The following is a 19,145-nucleotide window of genomic DNA, read 5'->3' as shown; positions in this document are numbered from 1 at the left end:
CCCAAACCTCCCCAAACCTCGGCAGGTCTCCGTTCCTCCGCGCAGACCTGCCGACCTTTGGGGAGGTTTGGGCGCCTCCCCAAACCTCCCCAAACCTCGGCAGGTCTCCGTTCCTGTTTGGGGAGGTTTGGGCGCCTCCCCAAACATCCCCAAACCTCGGCAGGTCTCCGTTCCTCCGCGCAGACCTGCCGACCTTTGGGGAGGTTTGGGCGCCTCCCCAAACCTCCCCAAACCTCGGCAGGTCTCCGTTCCTGTTTGGGGAGGTTTGGGCGCCTCCCCAAACCTCCCCAAACCTCGGCAGGTCTCCGTTCCTCCGCGCAGACCTGCCGACCTTTGGGGAGGTTTGGGCGCCTCCCCAAACGTCCCCAAACCTCGGCAGGTCTCCGTTCCTGTTTGGGGAGGTTTGGGCGCCTCCCCAAACCTCCCCAAACCTCGGCAGGTCTCCGTTCCTCCGTGCAGACCTGCCGACCTTTGGGGAGGTTTGGGCGCCTCCCCAAACGTCCCCAAACCTCCCCAAACCTCGGCAGGTCTCCGTTCCTCCGCGCAGACCTGCCGAGGTTTGGGGAGGTTTGGGGAGGCGCCCAAACCTCCCCAAAGGTCGGCAGGAAGAACGGAGACCTGCCGAGGTTTGGGGAGGTTTGGGGAGGCGCCCAAACCTCCCCAAAGGTCGGCAGGTCTGCGCGGAGGAACGGAGACCTGCCGAGGTTTGGGGAGGTTTGGGGAGGCGCCCAAACCTCCCCAAACAGGAACGGAGACCTGCCGAGGTTTGGGGACGTTTGGGGAGGCGCCCAAACCTCCCCAAAGGTCGGCAGGTCTGCACGGAGGAACGGAGACCTGCCGAGGTTTGGGGAGGTTTGGGGAGGCGCCCAAACCTCCCCAAACAGGAACGGAGACCTGCCGAGGTTTGGGGACGTTTGGGGAGGCGCCCAAACCTCCCCAAAGGTCGGCAGGTCTGCGCGGAGGAACGGAGACCTGCCGAGGTTTGGGGACGTTTGGGGAGGCACCCAAACCTCCCCAAACAGGAACGGAGACCTGCCGAGGTTTGGGGACGTTTGGGGAGGCGCCCAAACCTCCCCAAAGGTCGGCAGGTCTGCGCGGAGGAACGGAGACCTGCCGAGGTTTGGGGACGTTTGGGGAGGCGCCCAAACCTCCCCAAAGGTCGGCAGGTCTGCGCGGAGGAACGGAGACCTGCCGAGGTTTGGGGAGGTTTGGGGAGGCGCCCAAACCTCCCCAAACAGGAACGGAGACCTGCCGAGGTTTGGGGAGGTTTGGGGAGGCGCCCAAACCTCCCCAAACAGGAACGGAGACCTGGGGAGGTTTGGGGAGGCGCCCAAACCTTCCCAAACGTCGGCAGGTCTGCGCGGAGGAACGGAGACCTGCCGAGGTTTGGGGAGGCGCCCAAACCTCCCCAAAGGTCGGCAGGAGGAACGGAGACCTGCCGAGGTTTGGGGAGGTTTGGGGAGGCGCCCAAACCTCCCCAAAGGTCGGCAGGAGGAACGGAGACCTGCCGAGGTTTGGGGAGGTTTGGGGAGGCGCCCAAACCTCCCCAAAGGTCGGCAGGAGGAACGGAGACCTGCCGAGGTTTGGGGAGGTTTGGGGAGGCGCCCAAACCTCCCCAAACGTCGGCAGGTCTGCGCGGAGGAACGGAGACCTGCCGAGGTTTGGGGAGACGCCCAAACCTCCCCAAACGTCGGCAAGTCTCCGTTCCTCCGCGCCCTGCCTGCCTGCTTCTTTCCGCTGTGGAAAGAAGCAGGCAGGCAAGGCGCGGAGTTTGGGGAGGTGCGCGCGCACCTCCCCAAACCTCCCCAAACTTCGGCAGGTCTCGGACGGCGGTGGCTTGGGAGAGGTGCGGGCGATCCCGGAAGCACCAAAGCCTCGGCCGCGCACAAGTCCTCGGTAAGATTTTTTTGTTGACTGGAGTATAAGCCGAAGTGGAATTTTTCAGCCCAAAAAGTGGGCTGAAAAATTCGGCTTATACTCAAGTATATACGGTAATGGATAATTTTCATAAGGTGGAGGTATCCAAAGTGAGGTCTCCTAAGGATTTGCAGTGAGATTGCTTTTTAATATATTCATAAACCACCTGGAATTACAGATGAACAATATGGCATACATCTCCAAAATTAATCTTTCCAGCCTGGAAAAGGGACTTTAAAATGGCAAATGTAATTCACCCTAAGCAAGTGATTAAGTATCATCCAGGGGCTTAAAATTCATGGAAACATACCGTGCAGCAGCATGGACCTTTAGAGGATTAGAAGCGTTTCTCCAATGCTTCCTGGAATGGCAATATGTCCACAGAATAAAATGCACATTGAGATGGTCATTGCAGGTAGTGAAGAAAAGAAAAAAAGCAAACACTTAACATCAACAGGATGAGAAAAGTGAGAGTGGAAGCAGGAGTTTGGCAGGGAGAATAGCAAGGGAATTCAAGGGGGAGACCCTTTTGGAGTGTGTAACCTTCTCTTTTTTTTACCTGTCTTCTTTCAGTCCAATCTAGTCTTCATCTAGAATTTCTCTGCACTCAATGCCACAGGAAGCAAATATTGAAAATTTCTGTGGGAGTTTTGGCTAGAAGAGTTCATAGGGGAGGATCCCAGCTACATGGACAGTGACCTGAAAAATAGATAGAATGGACACCTTTCTGCCTGGACTATACTTGCAGGATTGGAGGAAGAGGAAAAGCTTGTAGACCAGGATGCAATTTGTGCTAGTCCAACTGAAAAATGAGTAAAAAGGCTGTCCCTAAAGGAGGACCAATAGCCACTTGAAGAATGTATGACATAACACTTTCAGAAGTCCCTGGGCCCTTATGGGAAAAAGAAATCCAGGAGGATCACAGAGAGAGAAAAGGCATCTCATGATGTTAACCTTAGAAGGTAGACAAGACTAGGAAAGCAATGCCATGTAGGCCAGTACTACTTTTATTGTAAAGCTTTTATTGTAAAGCTTTTGTAACAAGATCTTGCAAGTCTGAATGCACTTCTCTTCCCTTCCCTTCCCTTCCCTTCCCTTATCTAAAACATTTCAGACAAGCGCAGTGGCTTGTCTGAAATGTTTTACCCTTGTTACATTCTTGACTCAGGTTCAGGCCTCTTTTATCTGACCATTGCCTTGGTAGTGGCGTGTCCTTCAAGGCCATTCCTTCTGTCATCTGCACAATAGGTGATTCCTTATTAAGGTGAGCCAAAAATGTGCAGACCGAATAAGAGAATGCAGAGAAGTACGGTCTTCCAGGTAATTCTGATGTGCAGGTTCTGAGGTTTTGCTTGATAAAAAATACAGGAAACCAGAAGTTGCCTTCAAGCTTATGTGTTTGTTCAGGTGAACAAAGATGGGCTTCTGTACAAAAAGACCAAAAGCCCCAAATATCAGAAAAGCTTTATTTTTATACATACTTTGTTTACATAAGCAATTCACCCAGCAAAGCTGACACACATAAGATTAAGACTTCACCCTTTAAGGCTGGCACACTGTAGATAAGAAAGCAGAAGTAGCTAGTATGTTCCCTTTTGGGTGTTTCCCCAAGACACCAGCTGTTCCCGGGTGGGTTAGAATATTGGATGTTTCCTTTGCTGTCCTTTCATGACCCCGCATTCATAGGCCTGCAAGTGACCAGAGAGAGAGGGGCCATCTGCACATATTCACAATTGATACTGTCCCCTAAGTCCTGGTCGTCATAATCCCCCCTTTCATGCTTTGAGCAGTGCGCTGAAGCATGATTATCCAACTGAAGAGACAGAGGATAAGCTTCTGCAGTACATTGTGTAAATCGTTTAGGACAATCAGAGGTGATTAGGGGCAAGCAGTGAATGACACAACAGGAAACAAGAACAAGGAATACTACAAAGAGAAGACCAAGGAATAATTTCCTAAACCATCCCCATCCTGGGAGTCAACTGTAAGAAATGAGAATATACCACTGAAGACCTCCCATACAGTATCAGTAGAAATCTTCAGATCTTTAGGGTAATTCCTAATTCCTTCTTCCATGAAATGGATGGTATGACTAATGTTAACTTGATAATCAGTTATAAAAGTGTAGCAATGTGAGTGGACTAAAGCACACACCCCACCTTTTTCAGCCAGTACCATATTCAATGCTTGGCAATTCTGTACCACTAACTCCCATATTTCTCTCTGTTCCTTATTGAGTTGTGTAAATGCCTGTATGGTGTGGTTAAACATTTCCTCTGTCCAGTCACCTAATTCTATAATAGAATTATAATTCAAACCAACTCCTATAGCTGGAATTAATGCTCATGCAATGGCATTTCCCAGGCCATGAGATAGAGGATGGTATTTAATATGTTCTTCATGCTCAAGGTGGTCCTCGTCCCGACGATTGCAGGTGCGGAAGTTCCAATCATGATGTTGGATAATACGGACAGAGGGAAAGATAATTCCTATGGTACATGTACCAGACCAGTAAGCTGGCAAAGATTTATAGGCAAACCGACCACAAAGGAACCACCAGTCCAGGTGGTTAGCAAGATAAATGCCTGGTTTGCCTTCTAACCCTTCAGGCATATAAGCTGTAACACCAGACATATAAGCCATGAGTCCCATTGCTGCAAACAAACTACAGAGAGCAGAGGGGTCCTTCTTGTAGTCAAGGCCAAAGGTCTGATGACATCTATGCTAATCATCTCACATGTTAGTACTGACCTTCCATGTGACTGTGCAAGGTGCATAGATCCCTAACTTATATCTGGAAGAAGAATTAAAATGACTAAGACAAGCTGCTGCAGGGTGCTATATACGCATCCCTAGTTTAGCAATCTGCAACTTTCCTGCCCCAAACACAGGAAGTGTCCAGCCCTAGTTACATCGTTCATGCTGAACATAAAGGCTCCTAAAGCTGTAGCTTCCATGACCAATCCATGTGTACCAGTGGGGGGGTATACGTGTACAGATTCAGCAATCTGTTACATTCAAAAGCTTAACCCATGCTTGCATATTCTGTATATGGGTGTTGGATCCCCAAATTCCTAAAGAGAGACTGGGAAATTGGGGACCACCTTGGCCTTCTATTTTACTGGGGAAGATGGGGAATGATGTTTGTAATTCCCCAGACAGTTTAGGCACAGATGTAGGATCCCGAGAATCAGAAGGAGGTGGCTGTTGTGCCAAGATATGATCAACCAAAAATGGCAGAACCCCTTCTTGATATCTGGTTTCACCCAGAGGCAGCATATCAGATGTCTTACTTTGGGCTTTATTGTGCAAAGTACCCCTTTTAGATCCAACCACAGTGTTATGGGAAGCATCTGGCTGAAGTCCTGGAACTAACTTTCCAGGGTGAGATACACTTGATGGGGTCTTTGGGTTGACCTGACCAGCATCTGGACTCTCTTGACTATGAGACCTTCTCCTCGAAGATATAGTGGGAGGCCTCAAGTGTGACAAAGTATCAAGGGAGTCCATGCCTGTAGGGTCTGTGCCCCTTGCCATGTCACATTCCTCAACCATGGCCAGAACCTGACCCCCCCCCCCGCCATAATCCCCCTATAAGGGTAGATCAGGCTCCACAAAAAGAAAGAAAGAAAGAAAGCATGGAATAGGGTAAGAAAAACAAGATAGAGTAACAAAAAAGAAAATATGAACAACCCAAACAAAAAAACCAGATGTCAGCCAAGAGAGAGAGGAGTGATGCCCATGCTGAGAGTAAGCAGGAAGCTGGTGAGAGGAAACTACTCATGTGAAAACCCGGCAGGCACAGGAATCACAACTACCAAAATGTCCCGGCAAACAGGTCAGTGTTGGCCCTCAACAGAAGCTTTAGCCCAAGTTCTTCCTCAGCACCAGAGGCCACAGTCCAAGCAACTTGGTCCTCAGCATCAGAAGGTGGTGAAGAAGAGAGAAGGCATGTGTGATGAATCCAATTACGAATTCCAGCAACCTTGACCGCTGTGTGGATAGCAAGAAGAACAACGAAGGGTCCTTTCCAGCGTTCAGCGTTCAGACTTGACAAGCACCCAATCATCAGGAAGGAAAGGATGGAGCGGATGATCCAATCCCAGATGAAGACCTGAACAGCTTGAGAATTGGAAGAAACATTATTAGCAAGAGGGTGTATTAGCAAGAGGGCCTGGTCTCCCAAAACAGGGAGGGAAGTGGATAAGGAAGAATGATAAAGAAAGGGCAACCATACATGATCTCAAAGGAAGACAGGCCAAGAGGTTGCTTGGGGGCGGTTCTCCCACGCAAAAGAGCGAGGGGTAGCACCTGGACCCAAGTAAGATATGTCTCCTGAGCAAGCTCGGCAAGATGACATTTAAGAACACCATTAACCTTCTCTACACATGCTGAGGAGAGAGGGAGGGAGGGAGGGAGGGAGGGAGGGAGGGAGAATCATTCAAAAGGTCAGGGAGACCAAGGCCCCCCCAGCCCCTGACTCCCCTAGTATTTAAAGCATGGTTGTGGAGTAACACAATATAGGATGGCTGGGAAGGGAACATAAAGGACATTCCCTGCCCCAGTGGCCAAATGTCTTATATATACAACACTGGTCCTGCCTTAGGGCAAAAGACTGCATTAGACGTTCCATGGGTGCCTGGAATCTTGGTGGCATCATTCTACTTTTCTCCCCAGGGGGCCCTAATGATCCTCGCCATCCTCTTCCTCGAGTCACACTTCTCCCCCCTCCCTCTAGGGGCGCCTGTTGTAAAGCTTGAACCAGCACACAACACTTCTTTTTTCATCCCTCTTAACCCCTTTGGCTGTTACTTCTGTCTTGATTCATAGGTTTTATAAGCTACTTCCAACAATTTTCCAATTGTGTCAGCTGAAGCCCCTTCCAGCTTCTGTAATTTGTGCCTAATATCTGGGGCATTCTGCTCAATAAAGAGCATGATCACCAAGTGGGAGTTTTGTGGAGCTTCTGGATCCAAATCACTATATTTTCTGAAGGCTTGGTACAGGCGCTCAAGGAAGTCACTGGAGCTGTCTGATGGCAATTGTTGAACATAATAAATTTTGCCCAAATTTTTATGTTTAGGGATAGCAGTCTGCAATGCAGTGACAAGAAGGTCTTGAAAGCCTTTTAAATGTTCATAATCTCCGCTTTCATAAATATCAATTACCCATCTAGGGTCAGTTTCAGGACAAAGGACCTTCCTTTCTTCAGCTAATCTTTTTGCAGCATTTCCTACCAGACATCTTTCCTCTGGTGTTAGAAAGACATCCAGCATGGCTTGGAGGTCTGCCCAATTAGGGTTATGAGTTTAAATAATGGAGCCAATTCAGAATATTTGTGTGGGGCTGCAGTATAAGAACCTAATCGGTCCTTCCATGCATAAAGATCAGATGTGGAGAAGGGGGTATGAACCAGGACCTTATTAGTATCCCCCCTTCCAATAACTACCTGCTCTGTCAGGGGGTAAATAATATTTTTCTGTTTACTTAAATGCTGAACTAAGGTTTATAAAGGCATCAATCAGCTGTGTCCCCTAACTGACATATTTAGTAATCAGATGGTTCAAGACAAAGCAATAGTGGATTGACTGTGCCTGAAACCAGCTTGTTCTTTTGCAAGAATGTGCAGTACTTGTCAGCTACCCAGCTCTCAACTCTCCTCAAGAGGAACCTGGCATATATTTTAGCCACAATATCTGTTAGATGCATGAGCCTGTAATTGCTAGGATCCTTTTTAGGAACTACAACTGCCATCTTCCCCTTGGCTGCAGTATGGCAGGTGCTATTTATATGTATAAATAAACCCACCAAGAGAGGGGCCCGTGGTTGGGTATTTTTTGAATACCTTGGCTGATAGAAAGTCTTCAACAGGAGCTGTATTCATTGCTCTTCATGCCTTTTGTAATAGATTTAATCTCATTTTCTAATACTGGTGGCCAGAGGGGTATAATTTCAGTTGGTAGTAAATTGCTATTTAGTAACTCTTTCTCAACAGGTTCCAGAGAGCAAACAGGTGATGATAATAATTTTCCCAATCCTCACCTGTGATTGGTATATTGAATATGAATCTCCATTCTTTCAGGATCCCAGCTACACAGTGCCAAAATATAGCTGAATTATGACTTCTTGCTGACAGCTCATGTCCTGACCAATTTGAAGCAGCATGGCTCTCCCCCCCACCTTTGATTTAACAAGCTTTTTATATCCTCTTAGAGACAGCATCCTAGCCTGTATATGTACAAAGGAATGCCTCAGAGCAAATCTCTTCTGTGTTTTCAATTGCTTTTTCATCATTGTCAAACCAGGGAGATCTATCTATAAGGAAACTTTTGGAGGAGGGTTTGGTTAATAGATGTTTTTTTCTCAACCTATGGTACAAATTTATGAATACATTAAAGACTGATTGTTTGTCAGCCATGAGTGAGTGGACTGTTAAAACCCAACTGATAGTGTTCTCTGATTTGAGACTATACAGCATTGCCTTTATAGATATACTTTGGACCATATTAACCTTTTATTTTATTCTGACTCACCTCTCAGTTAGTTATAACCCATGTTATATGAGTTTAAGTCCAAACAGATTAGGACATTCACACTCGCTGGCTGGTGATCACTCTCTCTTAGATTGACAATGACCTCTGAGAACATCGGCTTTACTTTTTGATACACAAATTAAATCTAACACATTTGAGTATAAGGTAGATGGGTATACATAATCATTATCCTTGCCTTCCAGAATTTGAAGATCATATTTAAAAATCAGCAATGTCAAGTTTAGATCAGCAGTATTATCTTTATCTCTTGAATGCCAATGATGATTATCAAAAAAATGTACCATATTTTCCGGCGTATAAGACAACTGGGCGTATAAGACGACCCCCTACATTTCCTGTTAAATTATAGGGTTTGGGCTATACTCGCCGTATAAGACTGATTGTTTGTCAGCCATGAGTGAGTGGACTGTTAAAACCCAACTGATAGTGTTCTCTGATTTGAGACTATACAGCATTGCCTTTATAGATATACTTTGGACCATATTAACCTTTTATTTTATTCTGACTCACCTCTCAGTTAGTTATAACCCATGTTATATGAGTTTAAGTCCAAACAGATTAGGACATTCACACTCGCTGGCTGGTGATCACTCTCTCTTAGATTGACAATGACCTCTGAGAACATCGGCTTTACTTTTTGATACACAAATTAAATCTAACACATTTGAGTATAAGGTAGATGGGTATACATAATCATTATCCTTGCCTTCCAGAATTTGAAGATCATATTTAAAAATCAGCAATGTCAAGTTTAGATCAGCAGTATTATCTTTATCTCTTGAATGCCAATGATGATTATCAAAAAAATGTACCATATTTTCCGGCGTATAAGACAACTGGGCGTATAAGACGACCCCCTACATTTCCTGTTAAATTATAGGGTTTGGGCTATACTCGCCGTATAAGACTACCCCTCTTCCAAAGCACACCAAATAAAAATTAAAAAACATCAGATTTGATTTTAATATGGTAATTTTAATTCAAATGCTTATGACATGCAGGTGGTTAGTAGGAAAACTGTCACTTATAAACATAAGGCTGTCATCAAACATGTAAACATAAAACAGTGCAAGTGTATTAAACATAATAATAATAATAATAATAATAATAATAATAATAATAATAATAATAATAATAATAATAATATAAGTTGGAAGGGACCTTGGAGGTCATCTAGTCCAACCCCCTGCTAAGGCAGGAAACCCTATACCATTTCAGACAAATGTCTGTCCAGTCTCTTCTTAAAAACTTCCAGTGTTGGAGCACTCACCACTTCTGGAGGCAGGTTGTTCCACTGGTTAATTGTTCTAACTGTCAGGAAGTTTCTCCTTAGTTTTAGGTTGCTTCTCTCTTTGATTAGTTTCCATCCGTTGCTTCTTGTCCTGCCTTCGGGCGCTTTGGAAAATAGCTTGACTCCCTCTTCTTTTTCTCACCCTGCTATTGCAATTCTTCCTTAGTAAGAATACATAATCCCCCTGAAGCTCTCCCTTTATACTTTATTTTTTGGGCAGAGGTGTACCAGCATTGAAAACCTGGGCATTGTAATGAGTCACCCTCTTCTACTAAGCAGGTGTCTTGTAAAGCTATTTTCTCAAATTCATAAAAGAATCTCACCAAATCAATTGATATTCTATACTAGAACTCTAGAATTGTTTCAAATTCAAAGAAGTTCTGTTTTGAGCTCAGAAATTAGGAATTTCATTTTGGACACCTTTCTGAAATGATAGGGACACAAATGGGACACTTCCAGGTAGAATGTGTGTGTGGAATTTGGTGTTATACTTGGCACAATTCTAACCATTTTACAAGAGACCAGTTAAATTATTTAGGTATTCTTGAAAAGTTCACCAATAAGATACATCAAATGACAACAAGGGCACGTTCTAGGTGAAATTCAGATGCCAAAATAAAGTATATGTTAGCTAAATATTTCCTCCTTCAATATCTTTAAAGTCCAATTGAGAAAAGAAATGCAAAATAACTAAATAGGATTTCCGAATCTGAAGCATTATACTTCAGAAGTGAGTAACTGAATATAAAGGCTTTCTGGCAAAGGCATCTAGCTACCACTGAAGAGAAAGCATTACTATACAGTATTGATCCTTGCTCTGAATGGGAAGCAGGAGCCTTCCAATCTTAGACAAGTAAACAGTTCTCTAGGATATGCTGAATTAAAAATGTTTAGTATATTAGTATATTTAGCTTACTAGGAGTCTGTGTGCTTCTGTGATCTCATGGGCATTATTTTACCTGGACTGTGTGTTAGTAATTCTTTCGGTAAGTTCTTATAAGCATATGATTATGTCATCAATATCCAGCTTCTCTTGGTCTTTAATTCTAAGAAGCTGGGGATATTTCTTAATAATCAGTGCAACTTCTCCTTTTCTATTGTTCATGTTCTTTTTAAAGAAATTCTATCTTTTCATTGCTGTATTTCACTTATAGATTTCTTATTAGGTCTCAGTTAATAGCTATAACCATAATCTGATTATTAAAATATAGAAAATGAAAGAAATTAAATTTAGGAGTAATGATCTTTCTGAATTTTTTTAATGGAGCTACTCTCTCGCATCCTCATACTGGGCACAAATCATTTGTCATAAGTCACTTTGTTTATTGTAGGAAAAGAAAGGTAGAAAATTAATAAACCAAAACATTGGTTTATTATTTACATTAAGTCTTTCTGAGCTGCTATCTCCAACTAGCACAAAATTCAGCTAAAACATTTTTAATCAAGAAGAAATTTCTTGTCACAGTTTACTCAGCAATGAAATGGCCTCATGGAATGGAACTTGAGTTAAAAGTAGTTGAGAATCATTTTGATTGGCTTGCATTTATAGCCAGAAAGTTGTGTTTGTCTGGAACTGCAGTTGATTTATTTATTAAGGATTGATTGGTTGAATTTATATTCTACTTCTCTACTCATATTGAATATTCAAGGGGCAACTAAAACACAATATTCAAAATTTAAAACAAATAGAAAAATTTATTTAAGTGAGGTTTTTTTCTTAGTTTCCCAATTTATGCTCTGGTTTTTTCCCCTGTATTTATACATTTCTATTGCAATGGACTCTGGCTAAACACAAATAAATATTGACTTAACAGTTAATAGAATATAGAGGTTTTTCATGTAAATTTATTAAAAACATAAAGCATAAAAATATCTGCATCTTAGTGACTATATTACAAATAATAATTTGCTGAGAAATTAAATTGAATAGAGTTGGCAAGAAGTACATGTGACTCTGATCCTGATTATTTTTCTTCTGATCTACATAGCCATAGATAGGATACATTGTTCTATTCTACTTCATTACGAAGAAGTTTTAGGTGGATTTACTTTGCTTTATGTTTTTTTATTTATTTAAAAAGTTTTACAGTACATTTTAACTTTTAACAATCCCCCCTCCCCCACCCCTATCTAACCCTCCCTATCCCTCTCCCCCATTCCCCCCTCCCCCCCGACTTTCCAGAGCTAAATACAGGGTATAAAAACGAAAAACAAACATAAGCATCCATATGCTATCAACAATAAACTATTAATTCTATCACCCTCTAGCTCATGTAAAATGATTACAAACAATATTAATATTACAGATAAAAAAAGAAGAAAACAGAAAAGGAGCTTTACTCAAATAAGTCACCATCCTTATTCATATTAATTAAAAAAAAAAGACTTTCATCTACTCTTTACATTCTCCCACATTTCTCTAATTTCTAGACAAATTCTCAGTTACGCGCCAAGAGCGCCTATCTCTATTAACCTTATTAATCTCCAACCAAACTGAACTATAATCAAAAATAGTTCTTGCATGTATCACGCCAAATGTCTTGCAGTTCCAGATCATCCTTAAGTTCAAATAACAAAAAGATTTAGGCAATCTAGCATAACTCAAGACACGCTTAAAAAAAAACAGCTTTATCCATCTATACGTCTAGGACACCATTCCAATCTCCAAAAAAAATAAAAAAAAATTTTTAAAGAATTTATAATCCAATTAGGTAGCCTTTATGTATAATAAGTTAAGAAAGGTCAACTTGTTGACCTTGCGTACCCAATCTTAAATTCAGTAAATACTTTTGGTCCAAAACCCTAATATGCATTTCTTGCAAACAAATAACATCAGTCTTAAATTGTTTTAAATATTGAAAGACTTTCTTTCTTCTCTATAATGAATTTAATCCATTGACATTCTAAATTAAAAATTTAGTCACTAATCTTGACGCCCCAAAGCTTTTGGAGCACGTCTGAAATGGCCCCTGTAGCTTCTTTGGACCGCGCCCCTCCCACAGCTTCACTGTAAGTACGCTTTGGAGATTCCATAACTTTCTGCTGATCTTGCTCTTGCTCTCGTCTCGCTCGTCTTAGGGCGGCACGTGTCATCCTCTGCTCTCCAACAGCAACCGATGAGACTGTAACTTGATCCCCTCCAGCACCATTCTCCTCTGTCACATCTTGAGGCTTTCCCTCGCCATGTCCCTTTGCAACTTCCAGAAGTGATAGGGGGGTTGCTTTTAACACATTGCTGTAAAAATCACGTGCCTGGGCCACAGTAACGAGACGATGTCTTTTACCTTCGTGCATCACCACCAGTCCGACTGGAATCTCCCATCCAAACTTGATATCACATTTCTTAAGTTCCTGTACAAGAAATGCAAAATCTTTCCTTCTCCTTAAAATCTTTGGAGGAATCTCTTTTAAAACCAGGACTTCTTGTTCAGCAACTACCAATTTAGTATCATAAGCAGCTTGAATGACTTCATCTCTAATTACTCTCTTTGTAAAATAGACCACCACATCTCTGGGTAACTTCCTCTGTCTTGCAATCCATGAATTTACACGAAAAATTTTGTCCATGCTTCCCTCAATTTCAGATGCTGGCTGGCCCAATACCGCTTCCAAAGCCTCAGAAATCAGCTGCTTTAAATCTTCTTTAGAATTCTCTTTTAAGCCCCTGATTCTAATAGCATACTGCATCTGATGGTACTGAACAAGGCTCAATTCTCCGTCCATTTTGTCCCTTATATTTTCATTCTCTAATACCTTTACTTCTAATATAGAGTTCTTTTGACTGAGATCCTTCACTTTTTCATCCAGCTGTTGCACACATACAGCTACACTTTCAATTGTAGACAACATGTCTAACCTCATTGCTCTAAACTTCTCTTCCATGTTCTTCTCCAATTTCTCTTCCAGCTTTTTCAGCTTTTCATCCATCATATCAGACATTAATTGTGTATGCTTTTCAAAGGCATCTTGTAAATCCTTAAGCGTCAATGCCGGAGGAGGTGCAGGAGGAAGCAAAGCTTGCAACGAGGTCTGTTGCACCGGGGAAGACCCCGCACTCCGAAGAGCTTTAGAAGTTTTGGCCGCCATCTTTCCACACTTTCACTTGTTGCGCACTTTCACTTTAAAGCTATAAAATCCATTGAGCTAGAGAGTAAAGATAAAAGTCCACATCACCTTGACCTCCTGTACCGCTCTGCCTGCATCTTGATACTCAGAGGTATTTCTTTCTGGCAGGGGTGGTTGCTAACGCCTGGCTCTGCTCCAAAAATCACGGAGCAGAGACGCTGCGCAGCTCGGAGCAACCCAGGCTTCGGGGGGGCTCAATCCTTCAGCCGCCCAAACTCTCAGCTCAGGCAGCCCCGGAGAGCTCAACCCCTACCTGGGGCCTCACCCCCTCCTCTTCTCTCGAGGAGGGGGCTTCAAATCCATCTAAACAGCTGATCGGTGCTGTTTACGATGAAAAAAACACAGCTGCGGAGCGGACAGCCCGGAGACGGCTGTCTTCGGCGCCGCGTCGCCACCGGAAGTCCTTTGCTTTATGTTTTCTTGTGCTCTTCATTTTGCTGGTTTATATTTTAAAATTTAAAAAATTCAATCATGTTGTACTTATCTACGTTGAAAGGTGATTATATTAATGAATGAACCATAAATACAAAGATGTAGAGCATATTGGTAGAAGAAAATGGAAATTTCTGAATTAGATAGGCTTTCCTTTTGTACCCACAAAATTTTATTTCTTATTACTCCTTGAAAAGTCTGGATTTTTAATTGAACACCTTCATAACAAATACTATATATTTTAACATATGACAGTAGCAGCCCTAATAGATATTCAGAAACAATTATAGTTGAGTCAATTTCCCAATATACACACATATAATAATTTTCAAAATTGAAGAATGTATTTCCTGCTAATAAATATCACAATTTAATTTGTTAGGTACGTAAAGAATATGGGAAATGTCTGCGTACACATTGTTGTAGTGGGAAAAGTACAGAGAACTCCATTGGCTCAGGAAAAACTTCTGGGTCACGAACTCCTGGACGGTACTCCACAGGATCACAGGTAAAAAGTATTTCTTAAGTTGAACAATTTGTTACCTTGCCCAAATAATTAACGTTTCAGTCATAATTATTAGAGTTCTTTTCAGCTCAGTTTCTATAACAGTTTGCTTATACAATATAAAATGGGCTGACTGGGGTTTATAAAATATAAGATTTTCATTGCATGCCAGATTCTGCCCCAAATTTCTGTGTTTTGAGAAAAAAATTACTTAGCTGTTGTTATTAATTGGACTTGCATCCCATTGTTACCTTTGAAAAAAAAATGTGTTCAATATGGCTAACAGGAAAAAATACATGGAAAATATTATAAAATATTATAAAAATACAGTCTTAAAAGCATTGTCATCACGACTTATTCAGAACTTTGAAAAGCTCAAAATGAAAAGCTCATTTTGGGCAGGGGTGCCATTTTTTGTGTGCCTGTCATGCAGGCCTAGGCACAGGTCCCTCTATTCCACTTCATTTCTCTTTGAGGGCCACATCACAGCACTTTTGATGATATGCAATTATCTTTTTTCATATATAATTTATTTCTAGAAACATTAACAAATCCTTGGAAGGAGACATGGACATAAGCAAGGAATAAGCAAGATACAGTTAACAATGAGTCCCTGCAACTGGTTTTCCCATAGTCTTGGTCCCCTGATCTTGAGGGTCCTAAGCTTTTCCTTCAGAGTTGTCTCATGTGTCTTGGGGAAGACACGTGATGGGTATCTGTAAATGCTTTAGGCATTTACTAAAAAAGGCTTACTGCAATTACTCATCACAGCTACAAGCAAATCATTGGATGTAAATATGAAAGCCACAGCCTGCAAAGGTACAGAAGACCCTCCACTACTGCTCTGGCACTCAAACTTTCATCATGTCTCCAAAATCCTCTGGAAATTATCATGCTTTGCCTCATGCTTGTTCAATGTCAACCATTCAAAGTCACTAGCACTCAAGCAATATAAATGGATGAAGGAATGAATGAAGGAATGAAGGAAGGAATGAACGAAGGAATGAAAGAAGGAATGAATGAATATAGATTGGTGTGACTTTGGGTTCTTCCGCACAAATTGTTACCCATAGGCAGGCAATGCTTCATCAGTCTCATTGAGAGGCTTGAACAGATCATATCAGTTTCATCTTGCCCTGTCCCAGCATGGATGGCAGCTTGCAATTGAGCTTCCTTGTCTCATCTGGTTCATGTGTGATATTTTCCAACTTATACCTGCACTTAATTTTATTGGGGCAATATCTGTCTTCCTATTGGTCACTCTATGGAGATACTGGCACACACATATCTTTCTGTTCACTGGTCACAGTTTCAACATACATTCTGCGTACAATGAGAAGGGCAAGTACATATAAAACCTGATTGGTTCATCCTTTCCTATGTGCATGTACAACAGGTATGTCAATGGTTAAAGCAAGTGAGAGATGATGAGAAAGGACTGGACTTTTCACATACATAAAGCACATCCTGAAACCAGTAAAAAGAAGACAGGCTAAAAAAAAAAAGATGTGTAAAATATAGCAAATACTGGTAGAAATTCTTGGGAAAAGCGACCCCTTGGGTAACCAAGTACCAAACAATGTAGGGCTTTAAACGTGACAACCAGCACCTTAAATTGCACCCAGGAACATACCAGTAACCAGTGCAGCTCATGCAGAAGTGGTGTTACGTGTTGTCTATCTGGCACTTTTTATTACTCATGCAGCCTCATTCTGCCACAGTTGAAGCTTTTGAATCTTCTTCAGGGGCTGCCCCATGCAGAGCACATTTGCAGTATCTAAATGAGAGGTTAAAAGGGCTTGAGTTACTTTGAGCAGTGCCTCTAGGAGCAAGAACAGATGCAACTGGCATACAACCTGATGGTGTACAAAGTCTCTCCTAGCCATGGCCTGCCAACTGCAGGAGCGATGAGTCTAGAAGGAGCCCCAGATTGTGCACCAGGTCTACACTAACTCTATCCACAACTAAAGATGGAAAATCCTTGTCTCCACAGGGTCCAAGAACCCATAGCAACTCTGCTTTGCTAGGATTGAGTTGGAGCCTGTTTTGTCTCATCCAGTCCCCAAATATGCCACTATTATAGAAAGATGGGATACTTAATTTACTTTCTTTTTCTGGGAAGGGATTTGTTTATGAATATAAAATGGAGAAGATGGGGAAGTCCGTTCCTGGCCAGTAGATGAGCACTGAATGGCTTTGATGTGTCTTGCTTACCTTGGTGGGCAGAAATGAAACTTTATCAACTGCTACCATATCTGGTCAGATTAGCCATAGTAAAATGTTTCTAGTGTCTTGATGAGTGAAATGATATGAACAGTCCTGGTTCATTCATTCTAACTTTGAAATAAAGAAAAAAAAGGATAATGGAACAGTCTGTCATCTGGAAGTGTCCATAATTGTCTGGATGAACAGTGTTAGAGAAAGGGGAAAATTTGTTGTAAATAGGAAAGTAAGTCTCTCTCTCTCTCTCTCTCTCTCTCTCCTCTCTCTCTCTCTCTCTCTCTCTCTCTCTCTCTCCCTCCCTCCCTCCCTCCCTCCCTCCCTCCACTTTTTGGTGTTTCTGCTTGGACACTTGAATAACTTGAATAGAATGCCTTCCCACAACCAGATGTTATGTTTTGTTCTATAGTCCAACTTCCAATGCTGTAGCCCCTTTTTGTAATAGACCCATGAAGTCACTCACAATTCTCTGTTCCTTTCAGAGGCCTGATCTCAGATTATTGTCCATTATTCTCCCAACCTGCTTCACAATAAATATCATGAAACAGTTCAGCCTTCTCTATGTTCCTTTCAAAGTCCCTCATTTCTTTATTTGCTCCTGTTATTAAACATCAACAGCTGCCTCAGACTTAACTTGTCCATCTCCTATATAATGTGCTTCCAGAAAAGACTAAAATAGTGACATCACATTTTTTTAAAAAAGACAAAATACTGGTGCGGTTTCCTATTATGTGCTTACCCTTTATAAAGGGCTTGACTACATCAGAACAGGTTGTATTGTAGGGAAGGAAGAGAGCTAAATGAAGAAAGAAAACTGAAGCCCCGAAGGTGAAGCTCTGAAGAGCTAGGAGAGAGCAGAAGCAGCAATGAAGGAGAGTGACACCAGAATGACAGCAGTGGCCCAGGGACATCAGAAGACCCCCAAGCTTCTAAAAGAAGTTCAGTCACTGGTAGTGAACCAGAAAACAACTCACAGAACTGGCATTGAAGAGCAACCCAAAGACTAGCTCAGTGATGGCGAACCTTTTAGAGACCGAGTGCCCAAACTGCAACCCAAAACCCACTTATTTATCGCAGTGCCAACACAGCAATTTAACCTGAATACTGAGGTTTTAGTTTAGAAAAAACATTATACATCATACATTAACATATTTTGTCTTAAAAGAAAAATACAGTAACAAAGCTTTCAATGATACAAGCAACTTTTTATTGAAAGGTAAAAGTTTGCACTTGGCATGCTTTTGAACAATTAATGTGATTTTTGCTGTTGTATGCATGCTGATAATTTGTCTAACCTTGGCTCATACTTTGTAAGTTTGAGAGCAACACATGCAGCACTCAGGTCATCTGTTAGTCTGTTTCTGATGTCAGATTTGATATAATTCAAAGCTGAAAACAGCTGCTCACAAGCATAAGATGATCCAAACAAAGTAAGGGAAGGAATCCCAAGTGCTTTCATTGACTTAAAATTATTTGGCAGAGAATTCCACACTTTAAGGATTTTATTTTCAGAACTAACTGTGCTGTCCTTCGTCATCCTTGTTTTTGCAAGATTGCTCTCAATAAGAATGAGGCGTGCTTTGGCTCCGTTTTCACCAGGAAGGGGCTTGGGGAATGGCTTTTTCCTGGCAAAAACAAGCCTCCAAGCCCTGATACTTGTGGAGTGAGGCAGCGGAGGCCAGAGCACACCCCTCCCCTCACTGCCCCAAAGCTTCCTTTCACTAACCTCCTTTCCAGTTCTGTTCTCTGCCACCATGTGCAGAATAACAAAAAAGGCTTGTGGGACTACTGATTTTTAAAAAAGTTCAACCAGACCTTCCAACTTTGCAAGATCTTTTTTTTTCTCATGAGAAGTTGGAAGGTCAGATGGATCTCTTTTTTTTAGTCCCACAAACTTCTTTTGTTGCCCTGCACATGGAGAATGGATCTGGAAAGAAGGTTAGTGAAGGAATGTGGAAGCCCTGGGGTGTGGTGGGGGTTAAGGTTTGGCATTGTGGATTTTGAAGTATTTGTGCTCTGGTGGGGCTATTTAAAATGCAGGGAAGGCTTCGGAGGCTTGTTTTGACTAGGCAGGGGCTTGAGAAATGGCTTTTTCCTACAA

The 19,145-nt window shown here is 42.3% G+C and overlaps 1 protein-coding gene across 17 annotated transcripts in view; it reads left to right on the top strand.

The window, feature by feature from the left end:
- The window catches only part of ADGRL3 (adhesion G protein-coupled receptor L3), a gene marked incomplete at its 3' end in the record, with an annotated part of 394,935 nt that overhangs the window by 289,234 nt on the left and 86,556 nt on the right, over nucleotides 1-19,145 (top strand). For all 17 annotated transcript variants that reach the window (XM_083351852.1, XM_083351853.1, XM_083351851.1 and 14 more), the window contains one exon: nucleotides 14,702-14,827. In XM_083351852.1, coding sequence (XP_083207978.1) covers nucleotides 14,702-14,827 — 126 coding nt within the window. The remainder of the gene's footprint in view (nucleotides 1-14,701; nucleotides 14,828-19,145) is intronic.

The sequence above is a fragment of the Vipera ursinii genome (assembly GCF_947247035.1).
Source record: "Vipera ursinii genome assembly, chromosome: 2".
In the NCBI taxonomy this organism is placed as follows: Eukaryota; Metazoa; Chordata; class Lepidosauria; order Squamata; family Viperidae; genus Vipera; species Vipera ursinii.
Note: the sequence above shows the minus strand (reverse complement) of the source record. Positions and strands in the feature narration are given on the sequence as shown.